The following is a 12,659-nucleotide window of genomic DNA, read 5'->3' as shown; positions in this document are numbered from 1 at the left end:
TCAGGACTCCCCACTAGGGGGCATCATCAGCACCTGGGGGGGTTCTTCGTTCTTCTGTTATATTTGCTACCAATTAATAGTCTGATATTCTTCACACTTCACTATTCCTCATGCATCTTCTCTGTTACTTTTCGCACAGCTGTGCAGGAGGAGAGGCAGCGAGGGAAAGACCGCAATGAGAACGAGGTAGAGTGCACCAGCAGCGCCAATGAGGACATGCCAGTGGAGAAAATCCTGGAGGCCGAACTGGCGGTGGAGCCAAAAACAGAAACTTACATTGAGGCCAACATGGGCCTCACCCCTAATTCTGTAAGTAGCACTTAGGGCAGAATGTTAGATATCAGGGTACCCTAGTTTGTAGATCTGAAGGTGTCATTTGGCTTTCTTTGTATATGTTACTGGCAGACCAAAGAATAGAAATTTACCACTGGTGCTGATGGGATAGCGTGTGTGATTTTAGATGAATTAGAGTCTGGCTCCTGGATTGGTATTCTTGTCACTACATGTCCTGTGATAATCATATAATGAAAAGTGCCACCTCCGCTGGTAGTTCATGGTCTGTGCAAGGAATTCCCACCTCCTCTGGTAGTTAATGGTCTGTACAAGGAATAACCACCTCTGGTAGTTCATGGTCTGTACAAGGAATGCCCACCTCCTCTGGTAGTTCATGGTCTGTACATGGAACTCCCATCTCCTCTGGTAGTTCATGGTCTGTACAAGGAATACCCACCTCCTCTGGTAGTTCATGGTCTGTACAAGGAATACCCACCTCCTCTGGTAGTTCATGGTCTGTACAAGGAATTCCCACCTCCTCTGGTAGTTCATGGTCTGTACAAGGAATTCCCACCTCCTCTGGTAGTTCATGGTCTGCACAAGGAATGCCCACCTCCTCTGGTAGTTCATGGTCTGTACAAGGAGTACCCCACTGTGGTGGACTTTGGGAAATGTAGACTTTGTACCTGTCTTGCACAGCAGTCTGATTTCCCATTTGCTCAGGCTGTGACTGGAGCATAAAGGCCACAATACACAGTAAAGAACAGTCAATCTGCCTATTTGGGGATACAAACCAACCTTCCAGGTTGGAGAAAAGAAGGTTAAAAGCAGAAAACCATCCATTTGTCCTCAGAGGTGATAGCACCCCCGGGGGTGCTAGGAGAGGACAGTTTGTTTCTGTATCTTTAGCCAATGGAGAAAGTCTGAGGGCTCGAGTATGATTGGAATCTATTCTGTGTTCGGGGGACGGACAGACGCGTGCAGCTTGTATGGAGCACGCAGTCATGTATTTTTAGAAGTTGCAGTGACTGAGCTAAAGGCGAGGTGCTGTATAATTTATCAGGACGGTGACACGCTGGATTTCCTCCTCTTCTGCGAGGTGACAGTAAAAGTAAATAGTGCAGTGCGGTTCAGCATGAGTAAATGTGCTGTGCAGATCTCTCCGAGGTCTCGTTCCATCTATCTTGATAGGTCTGGAGATGGAAACTTTGTCTGCACATCAGTAATATGTTTGTATCACACGTTTCTCTTGGGATGAGCATTTATACCATAGTTCCCACATCCGTTGGGTGGGAAGGAGACCATACACACAAGATATTTATCTGCAGACCCCGCTTATTTTATATATGTATAAGACAGACTTTAGATTCTCAGCAGATTTCTCCAAATTTAGCTAGTCCTGCAGTGAAATCTCTCACCAGGCTTCAGCAAGGTATAGAAAACTATATAATTAACAGACTTTTTGGTATTTCCAGCCCAGCGATCCAGTCACCAACATTTGCCAAGCAGCCGACAAGCAGCTCTTCACTTTGGTTGAATGGGCAAAACGAATCCCCCACTTCTCAGAATTGCCACTGGACGACCAAGTAATTCTGCTCCGTGCAGGTAAGTCGGGTCGCTGGTGCTGATTAATCAGTTTCTTTGTGGCACCCACATATTCGGTCCTTGATATAACTCTGTGAGGCAGTTGGTGGATTGTAAACCCAGTTCCTGGATCCAGTCCCACCAGTACACGGAGCCCACTGCTTTATATAACCTCCCTGCAGGATTTTACCAGTGACTTAATGTATTATTGAGAGCTGGGAACAGACTCTAGGGATTGACCGCACATGAAACATTAACAGCCCAACATTCAGCTAGCGGTACAGCTGAATCCACTCATGCGTCTTCTAATAGGAGATGAAACGCCACTTCAGGGAAAATGGAGCGGACATGGGAAACGTGCTGAAAAGCAGGACTGGGGAGAGGCGTCTCGCTCAGCCTAAATTTCACATGGCGTTCTGTATAAACGGCCTGACCCTATGTGATAAAAGTGATCGATACTTTATTCATCTGTGGAGGAATTACTGTGGACGATTTTTCAATAAATCCTGAAAAAAATGTATGGGGTCACATAGACCTTCCAGTAAATAGACGTCCTTGAGGGGTCCCTCTTCTTTTAAGATATTTGAGACTTCCAGTCTGCCATTTCTGGCAGCTGAGTTGAGGGAAAGCAAAGTAAGGCCACCAAGTCTAGGATTTGTCACCCAGGTTTTCTAGCCTCTTGAACAGCAGCATATTGCTGTATTTCAATGCTGCTTTGTACAGTGCCTTGTGAAAGTATTCGACCCCTGGAACTTTTCAACCTTTTCACACATATCATGCTTCAAACATAAAGATACTAAATGTAAATTTTTGGTGAAGAATCAACAACAAGTGGAACACAATTGTGAAGTTGAACAAAATTTATTGGCTGTTTTAAATTTTTGTGGAAATTCAAAAACTGAAAAGTGGGGCGTGCAATATTATTCGGCCCCTTTAGCTTAATACTTTGTTGCGCCACCTTTTGCTGCGATAACAGCTGCAAGTCGCTTGGGGTATGTCTCTATCAGTTTTGTACATCAAGAGACTGAAATTCTTGCCCATTCTTCCTTGGCAAACAGCTCGAGCTCAGTGAGGTTTGATGGAGATCGTTTGTGAACAGCGGTTTTCAGCTCTTTCCACAGATTCTCGATTGGATTGAGGTCTGGACTTTGACTTGGCCATTCTAACACCTGGATACGTTTATTTGTGAACCATTCCATTGTAGATTTTGCTTAATGTTTGGGATCATTGTCTTGGAAGACAAATATCCGTCCCAGTCTCAGGTCTTTTGCAGACTCCAACAGGTTTTTTTCAAGAATGGTCCTGTGGTTGGCTCCATCCATCTTCCCATCAATTTTAACCATCTTCCCTGTCCCTGCTGAAGGAAAGCAGGCCCAAACCATGATGCTGCCACCACCATGTTTGACAGTGGGGATAGTGTGTTCAGGGTGATGAGCTGTGCTGCCTTTACGCCAAACATATCGTTTGGCATTGTTGCCAAAAAGTTTGATTTTGGTTTCATCTGACCCGAGCACCTTCTTCCACATGTTTGGTGTGTCTCCCAGGTGGCTTGTTGCAAACTTTAAACAACACTTTTTATGGATATCTTTGAGAAATGGCTTTCTTCTTGCCACTCTTCCATAAAGGCCAGATTTGTGCAGTGTACGACTGATTGTTGTCCTATGGACAGACTATCCCACCTCAGCTGTAGATCTCTGCAGTTCATCCAGAGTGATCATGTGGCTGCATCGCTGATCAGTCTTCTCCTTGTTTGAGATGAAAGTTTAGAGGGATGGCCGGGTCTTCGTAGATTTGCAGTGGTATGATACTCCTTCCATTTCAATATGATCGCTTGCACAGTGCTCCTTGGGATGTTTAATGTTTTGGAAATCATTTTGTATCCAAATCAGGCTTTAAACTTCTCCACAACAGTATCATGGACCTGCCTGTTGTGTTCCTTGGTTTTCATGACGCTCTCTGTGCTTCAAACAGAACCCTGAGACTATCACAGAGCAGGTGCATTTATACGGAGACTTGATTACACACAGGTGGATTATATTTATCATCATTAGGCATTTAGGACAACATTGGATCATTCAGAGATCCACAATGGAGAGAGTTTGCTGCACTGAAAGTAAAGGGGCCGAATAATATTGCACGCCCCAATTTTCAGTTTTTGAATTTCCACAAAAATTTAAAATAACCAATAAATTTCGTTCAACTTCACAATTGTGTTGCACATGTTGTTGATTCTTCACCAAAAATTTACATTTGGTATCTTTATGTTTGAAGCATGACATGTAGGAAAAGGTTGAAAAGTTCCAGGGGGATGAATGATTTCGCAAGGCACTATATCAGCCAACAGCGGGGGAAGGGAAGTGACAGCTGCTGTGAGCGTAGTTCAGGCTCACAAATGTGGTTGTCAGTTTTCATGCCTCTTTTAATCCAGATGAGACTCAGATGTCCGTTTTCTCGGTGTGTCAGTTTTTACCGTAATTTCGGTCAATGAGAAAATAAATAAATTGCAAAGCTTTTCCCGTTCGTTACAATGTTAATCACTGGCAATTTGAGCATCAGTGATTTTTCACAGACTCATAAACTAGTATAGATAATTTTGATTCGTGGCTCAGATCAAAAGCTGACATCTCCAATATTTTATTGTGAACATACAGTCCGTCAAAAAAAAATCGTCATGGGAACAGTTCCATAGATTATAATGGGTGCGTGCCCTGTGTAAAGTACTGATCGAACACGTATGTGATTCAAGAAGGTCTGAATGAGGCGCTAGGATCAGTGTGTCTCGGGTGCGGTGCTCGTGTGATGGGCCGGGAATTATTCCTCACGGTGGTGGAGGTACTGTCTGTCTTATAAAATGTTTTTGGCTGTGTGCAGGCTGGAATGAGCTCCTCATCGCCTCCTTCTCCCACCGATCAATAGCTGTCAAAGATGGGATCCTTCTGGCTACTGGTCTGCACGTCCACCGCAACAGTGCGCACAGTGCAGGAGTTGGCGCAATTTTTGACCGGTACAGTATTACTTGTTATTTTGTGACTTGAGGAATATCGGGACTTAATATAGTGATGGAACTGGTGGAATTGTTTAGGAAGAAAAATCATTTGTATCCCACGATACAGAAATCTAATAATATATTGATCCGCAAAAATCTATATAGCGTTATGAACTAAAATTTCTGCAAAAGAAAAAAAAAAAGCTGGTATCTATACATAAAGCATCACATTCTGCTTCCCTCTTAAAGGAGTTGTCCTCTACTGGGCAATCCCCTCTTAACCCTTTAATGGCTAGGAATTTTTTCATTTTTTTTTGCACTTTTGTTTTTTTTCTCCCCTTGTTCCAACAGCAGTATCTTTTTTACTTTTCCAATGACATGGTCGTATTAAGGCTTGTTTTTTTGTGAGAAGAATTGTAGATTTAAATGGCCCCATTCATTTTACCATACAATGCATGGAAAAACAGAAAAAAATCCAAGCGCAGTGAAATTGCAAAGAATATTGCACCAATGTTTTTTTTTGGGGTTCAGTTTTTTAGTTATTTATTTTAGCATTGAAAAAAAAATCCCAAATTTGTATTAAAAAAATCAAACTTTTTTTTTGGGGGGGCAGATGTTTTCCAATTTCTTTTTTTCTTCAGCATTTAATGTAATATGTATTGATAGATTAAACTTGTGGTCTTAGAAGTATTTTGTACTTTGGAACGCGTAGAATCAGCCAATATCCGTTTGACAATCTGGGATATATGTCTCATCATTGATCAGCAAGCACGGAAATCACAAACCTCTTTTTCTTTCTGAGATTAAACTTTTTGGCAGATGGCCATACCAAATATGTATATCTTAATTTTATTTTTGAAGGGGAAATTGATTTGCAGAATGACATCTGTATATTTTAAAAAGTTTTATTCCCCACACAAAAAGCTCAATCATAATGGAAATAATTAGAAACAAAAATCTGTAAAATAGAAAACGAAAACAAACCTCAATCTGCTATTTGTTTTTTCATATAGACAAATGAGTGTTGGGTCACACACTACAGATCTTTCCATGTGCTACAAATCATCACAAATTCCATCCCATATGTAATCCGTCTGCCGCTTTATCTTTTTTAGGGTCCTCACAGAACTGGTCTCCAAAATGCGGGATATGCAAATGGACAAGACTGAGCTGGGCTGTTTACGAGCGATTGTCTTATTCAACCCAGGTAAAAATACTAATTTACTAATAGAGGCCAAAAACCGTGAACATGAAGCCGTGGCCGTCTGCAGAACTAGCGCGAATATGGAGTGTGATACAGGGAGGAAGGGAAGGGGTCTTACACCATCTCTACTGGCACTAGAGCGCGGGCGATGCAGCCAACATGGAGATTGCTGCCAACTCGGCATCAGATCATGTCAATCAGCTCCTCGTTTTATTGTATCAACATTTACAGAAAACAGATCTGAGGTTTCATTTCTTTCCTTTTCACCTTTTATTTTATGCCAACTCGCAAATTGTGAAATCCTGACATCGTTTTCTAGTTTTCAGACATAAGATGCACCCTGGGTTTGTACAGCAGAAAACTGGGTAGAATTTGGAGGGCACAGCTCTGTTGTCAGTATATTATTCACATATATTACCGCACACGGTATGCCTTACCACATTTATCCTCCCAGGAGTGTGACTGACCACATGACCTGAACAGTCCTCCAGCTAGCCAGGAGCTTCAGCGTCTGGTCACTTTCTCTCCCGCTTTGCATGGATCTGATAAGAGAGCGGTTATCTCTGTGATTGAGGAGAAATCCTTCCCAATCCGGAAGCTGCGCATCTCATAGAGCGGTAAAATCTGTTCTATTGGAAGTGTCATCTAACCTGCTATGATGCTGTTTTGTGCAGACTCTAAAGGTCTCTCCAACCCCTCGGAGGTGGAGGCGTTACGTGAGAAGGTCTATGCATCGCTGGAAGCTTATTGCAAACACAAGTACCCGGAGCAGCCGGGAAGGTGAGTCCCTGCCGTCCCTCGTCTGACGGTTCTGTGCTTTCTCTGTACTTTTCACTGCTCACAGTCTGCACGGCAGGAAATCCTGAATAGGTGGAGTATTTTTGGTCTGGTCTGTTTTCTGCTGGTCAAGTTCTTGTCACAACCTATGCAAAAATAGAACAGGAAACCAGTAGAGACATTGGATGCTGAAAAACGACCAATATGGCAGCTACTAACACAACCGAACAAATGAAAAGGGGGCGATTCTACGTCTGGAAAAGGTTAACGTCTCTAAAATACGTTTACTTGTTCCATACGAAGTGAAGCATCATTGCAAATAGACCTAATCAAAGAGCTATCATTTTGTGTCTACAGCTCCTATGCAGATCTATGCAGCTCCATGGTGATAGCTAAAAAAGCCCTGTGTAGTTTGGTCCTGGACCTAACTAACTTCCATGGATTATTGAGAAGTAGTGATGGAAGGGAGGAGGACTGCAGGACCAAACCACCCCGGATGTGTAACCATGGAAACACATCTCTGCATAGGAGCTGTAGGCACAAACGGTCTTGAGTTTTAAAAGAAACAAGTTGCTTATTTGTGATGTTAGATGCACTGGAACAATAAACCACATTGTCTGGTAATGTAGAAAACGTACAGCCACTTTGCGGACAGACGAACACCTCATACTGGAGGAATCACAGCACATGCCAAGCGATATAATAAAGCTTAAATACACAGTAATCTCAGGCAGGAAGGGAAGCATAAAACTTATTCCTTTATTTCTTTCATTAAAAGAACATGTTACAGGCAGTGGATGGTAAAAAATCTGACACCTTTCAACTGAAAAGAGTCTTAATCATGATCAACGTGTCGGATTTTTTACCATCCACTGCCTGTAATGTGTTCTTTTAACGAAAGAAATAAAGGCATCATTTTTATACTTCCCTTCCTGCCTGAGATCGCTGGAGATGACTGTGTGTTTGGACTTGTATCCGCCAGGCCAGGGCGGCACCGTGTGACGGTGTGGATCCTGCTGTCCAAGGATGCTGAGGGGTCAGCGGAACTTTTTTTTTTCATATATAATAAGGTTTGCTTCCAATATACATCCAGGCAATCTGTTCAGGTCACTCACTGGTTCTAACGTTAATATGGATGATATTCCTGTTTTTATTTTCTCAAGTTTCTAGCTTACAAATTACTAACATTCGTGCAGTACACAGATAATAATCCTGGATTATATGGCGCCTGTTACATAAAGGGACATTGCTGGCTACTAAACATGCCCCATGTGAACAGTTGAGTGCCAGGGATCACATGAGTGACGCCATGTTTTAGTCCATTTTTGTTTGCACACAGATTAAATCCATGAGCGATACCATTCTTCTGGACAGAATCTTTTTTTATATATATTTTTGCTGTCTGTAAGCCCTTTATCTAGATGCAAAAATGTTAGAAAGCCATCAGAGCACCTTCGCCTTCCCTCCTCTGAGGGGGCTGTGAACGGTTCTCCAGTGTGGAGAGGGTAGAAAGTATCTAGTCTCTGGAGAGGCAGAGACAACAGCGTCATGGTGGAAAACACATGGAGGTCCTCAGTACAGGATTATCTACTCAGGTCAAGATAAGTAATGTACCGTATTTTGCCCTCAGTATTGTAAACATGGCCTAAGAAACATGAATCTGTATGCTAAACACTTTTTTCTTGTAAGCACTAATCCATGTTCTCATTCATGTCTTGTTCTAGTTTATATAATAATAGCAGTATATTAATGATCAGCTAAAAAAAATAATCCTCTCTCCCTCCTACACTGTCCGAGGAAGCACCAGGAGAATTAGCCTCCGCACCGACAGAGATGGGACCCTTCCCCCGGCCATCATATGTTTTAGGTTATAGTTGTGCTTCCTGGATGGCGTTCAGAAAGTCTTGTTTTTCCTGGCGCTCGGACTTCTATTCTCAACAACTCAGCAGAAATGATCCCCTTTCTTTGGCCTGTTTCCAATCTGTAAAAGGATTTGGTTTATTTTTTTCTCCTGACCACGTCTATTGCTTGATGACAGGGAGAAAAATATTTAAAAAAAAATATAGAAAAAAAAAAAAGGCTCAGATCCAGTGACAGCGAGTTAACAATTAAAGAGTTTCAGAACTCATGGAAGTTGGATCTGCAAGGAACCATCTGCACCGTGACAAGAAGAAGCTTAAGTTATTCTTCCAAGTCAGATCTCTGGCCAGCTGTAGCCTAAAAGATCGGACATCAATGTTACCAATAAACCTTGTCATCGATGACTATACATCAGTACGGATACAATATCCCAAAAAGAGCCACAGATAATTGGGGACAGTGCTAATCCCACATATACATACACGATGCGTCCGCACATTGTGACTAATGAATGCATGAACTCCAATTTTGCTGTAAATGTTAAAAACGTAAGGTACTTAGCATTTTTTGATCAAAGAGCGCAAAAGGCCCCAAGCATGTCAAAGTGTATCTAAATATGGATGGTCCCGATCAATAATGTCCTACCTTTCCATGCGCCAAACTAGGCCTCATCTGAATGGAGAGTGGAAAAAAAGAGGCGTATGGAAAAGATGGGTGGATAAGGGTACTGACCCCTGGAGGGGCTTTGTATATTGGCCTCATAGCGTATTTGTGCACCTGTACATTAATGTAATGCTGAAGGTGTGAGAGCCCTTTTTTCCTTTTTTGTGGTGCTAATCCCTTAACCCCCTAACTGTAGAGCATTAACTAAAGTGATTAAATGCAAATATTTTTATTTTAGTTTGTGACTTTTATATATTCTCTTTTCTCAGGTTTGCGAAGCTTTTGTTGCGTCTGCCTGCTCTCCGATCCATCGGCCTCAAATGCTTGGAACACCTCTTCTTCTTCAAGCTAATAGGAGACACACCTATCGACACCTTCTTAATGGAGATGCTGGAAGCGCCTCATCAAATGACTTAAGAGAAGCAAGGTCTGTTTGTCCCCATGTGCCGAGGGCAATAGACTTCTTATAGGATGCTCTCCAGAGACACTGTGGTCCCTCCACACTTAAAAGAAAACGTCCAGGATCCCTCATCCTATGTTACATGTGCGCCTTTAGTCCATCCGCAGAACTAGGAGTGCGCTCTCCCGTCATTAACAGCATCCAGTGACAGATGCCTGGGATGTGTACAGGCCGGGCTCGCCCCAAAGGTCTCTGTTTTTGTTTCAGATGGCTTGGTTGTTGCTGCTGAAGCTTCGGTCGCTGTTATTGGTAACTTTTGGCCCCAGGAAAATCCGCACAGATTTGTGAGGGTGAATGTATTTTTATTTTTGAATTTATATGATGAACAAGGATTGTGAAAAACTGATCCTTTTCATAGCTGGGTCATCGCCGTCAACAGTCCATCACCAGCCAGGCTCACGATATTGGGAGTTTATTCCACAGGTGGAGTTTATAAGGTGGGATATCGGATGTTAGGCCTTAATCATTGTAAAAAAAAGCCACATATCTCACAGCACAGCTCGGTGCGGAGCTGGTCACGTGCCCCCTCACCTGCATTTTACGGCGAGAGTATGATGTGTGGACTGTTTTATCCTGTGGTGTAATTGCTTGTCGTACAGTAGCGCCACAGCCTGTTTTTCTTTTTTAGAACCATTTGGGTGATTGGTTAGCTTGTATTAAGGCTCTTTTGGAACAAGGCACTACAGATTAAATGAATTTTTTGTTTTTATGTATTCAAGAAATTTTAGAAGCCCAAAGACTGGGATTTACTGCCTCTTTAATAGAAAACTAAAAATATTAAAAAAGAAAAAAAAAATATCAGTATCAAAAGAGAGCAAAAATAAAAATGACTCTTTGGGTATCACGGGTAGAATTCAGGGATTTTGTCCAATGTTTTCAATATTCTTTTTGGGCTAGAGGGGGCTTTAGAGCATCACTTAACCTCTCTAGTCACAGAAGGGACAGGCAGAGACAGAAAATCCCAGTCATTATTTTCGTATGAAATTACAGTAGTCCATGAATCTCAGACAGACGAGATCCACACAACCAAAACCACAACTTCTTATGCAGCGATTCTAATCCTGGGTCCACCTTCCCTGCGGCTGGTTAATCATCTCGGCCTTTTATCTTTTACCTGCCGTTGTTGTAGGCTGCAGATCTGAGCATCCTCTTGAGAAGGTTAAACATTTTATTTGTAGGAAGTGCAGATTCAATCTTCATCCTAAGGAATTTATCAATATGCATAAAGACTGATGGTCCCCGCCTTGTATTTACCAAGATGAAACCAGAGGACGCTTTGTTTTTTTTCCTCTTGTAGTTTTTGCTACCTGAGCATCTCTGGATTTATAGACGAACCAGGTTGAAAGAGTTGAGCCCATGATACTGCCAGTCAAGAGGGGTAGGGGGATCCAGCGGCTTCTGTCTTAGGTCTGCACTCGGGCCTTTTTGTTTCTTCTTGTAAAGCATAAAATAGTCTATGTATATTTTCCAAAGAATCTTGTTCTCTCTTCTTCATTGTCGCTCTCTGTTCTGCAGGAGAGCAGGTTACTCAGAACCTGAGCCAATGCTAAAAGCACGCTTCTGTGAAGCCTCCCGTCGCCTGTCCCTTTCTTACCTGCAACTGGTCAAGCGCTATCAATGGCATTGTTATACCTCTTCTGCTTATTTTAATATAGTCGTAACAAGCAGGGAAAATCATGGGAACTCCCCCAACCAGAGCCGGGCGTTCATTACCTCTGCTGACATCCAAAGTGACAGCAGACATGTCAGCAACACATTACATTCAGTGGATAGGAAATGTCACAGTTACCAGAGATCGGTAGTTAAAGGGATATTCTCGGGCTTAGTTATTGCCTTTTCCATTATTATGTGCACATTCATTTCAATGAGAGCGCCGAAGATCAGCTAAGCACAACGCTTGGCAATCTCCTGTGGTCCTTTTAAGCATGATCCACCTTCACTAAATTCAGGTAGGGGTCTTCAGAGCCCCACTTTTTGGGTTCCGTGGCGGTTTCAGTGGTTGGGAAGTTATCCGCCATCCCAAACTTGAGAATACCTTATTGTGATGCATCTGTAAAGGTCACAGAAAGTGCTCCTCACAGTAATAGCAGGTCGAGCAGCATTGTGCCCTCCTTCTGGTGCATTGTGCCCTCCTTCTGGTGATTTTAGCCCACAGTCGTGAACCCCCTAATACATCACATGACAGAAACTATCTTTTACATTGAGACAATCAATGCAGGATTCATACAAAATATTAGGCCATTGCCCCAATCCCTTGTTCTAGTAACAATATATTTCCCCATATATAAGGAAATACCCATTTATGCTGACAAACAAATATACTAGTAATATACCTTGTAGGAAAGAAAAAGCGCAGATAGTGTCTTATCTCACAATTTAAAAGAAGATTCGCCAGTAATGTAACTGCTCACCCGATGTCGAAGTTTCATAGGCATATAGTGCCAGCTGCCACAGATCCACCGGTCGACACGCGACCGTAGCTAAATCGCTGAATAGGAGGATTTGTGGGTTATGATCCGCGCTGCCAGCTCATCCAGAACAGACAAAAGGTACAATTGAACAGTGGTTTATTCTACGTGTTTCCGAGTGCAATATGACTGGTATCATCCTGAAGAAGGAGTCGTATGCACTCCGAAACGCGTAGAATAAACCACTGTTCAATTGTACGTTTTGTCTGTTCTGGATGAGCTGGCAGCGCGGATCATAACCCACAAATCCTCCTATTCAGCGAACAAACAAATCTAGAAAGTTAAAAATATAAATCATGGCACCATGTTCAAATACGAAGTTACCGTTCTTACAGCTCCGTTCGGGCAGGAATTGTAAGCTGATTTGTGCAGATATTTGAGTGC

The 12,659-nt window shown here is 42.5% G+C and overlaps 1 protein-coding gene across 4 annotated transcripts in view; it reads left to right on the top strand.

Moving 5' to 3' along the window:
- The window catches only part of RXRA (retinoid X receptor alpha), a 268,856-nt gene extending 258,270 nt beyond the window's left edge, over positions 1–10,586 (top strand). For all 4 annotated transcript variants that reach the window (XM_069747491.1, XM_069747493.1, XM_069747490.1 and 1 more), the window contains 6 exons: positions 140–309; positions 1,749–1,878; positions 4,729–4,861; positions 5,959–6,050; positions 6,722–6,827; positions 9,617–10,586. In XM_069747491.1, the coding sequence (XP_069603592.1) occupies positions 140–309; positions 1,749–1,878; positions 4,729–4,861; positions 5,959–6,050; positions 6,722–6,827; positions 9,617–9,764 (779 nt within the window). In that variant the 3' untranslated portion in view covers positions 9,765–10,586. The remainder of the gene's footprint in view (positions 1–139; positions 310–1,748; positions 1,879–4,728; positions 4,862–5,958; positions 6,051–6,721; positions 6,828–9,616) is intronic.
- Positions 10,587–12,659: the final 2,073 nt, after the last annotated feature.

This window comes from Ranitomeya imitator, chromosome 2 (genome assembly GCF_032444005.1).
Source record: "Ranitomeya imitator isolate aRanImi1 chromosome 2, aRanImi1.pri, whole genome shotgun sequence".
Lineage (NCBI taxonomy): Eukaryota > Metazoa > Chordata > Amphibia > Anura > Dendrobatidae > Ranitomeya > Ranitomeya imitator.
The sequence above is the reverse complement of the archived record's forward strand: the minus strand, read 5'-3'. Positions and strand labels throughout refer to the sequence as shown.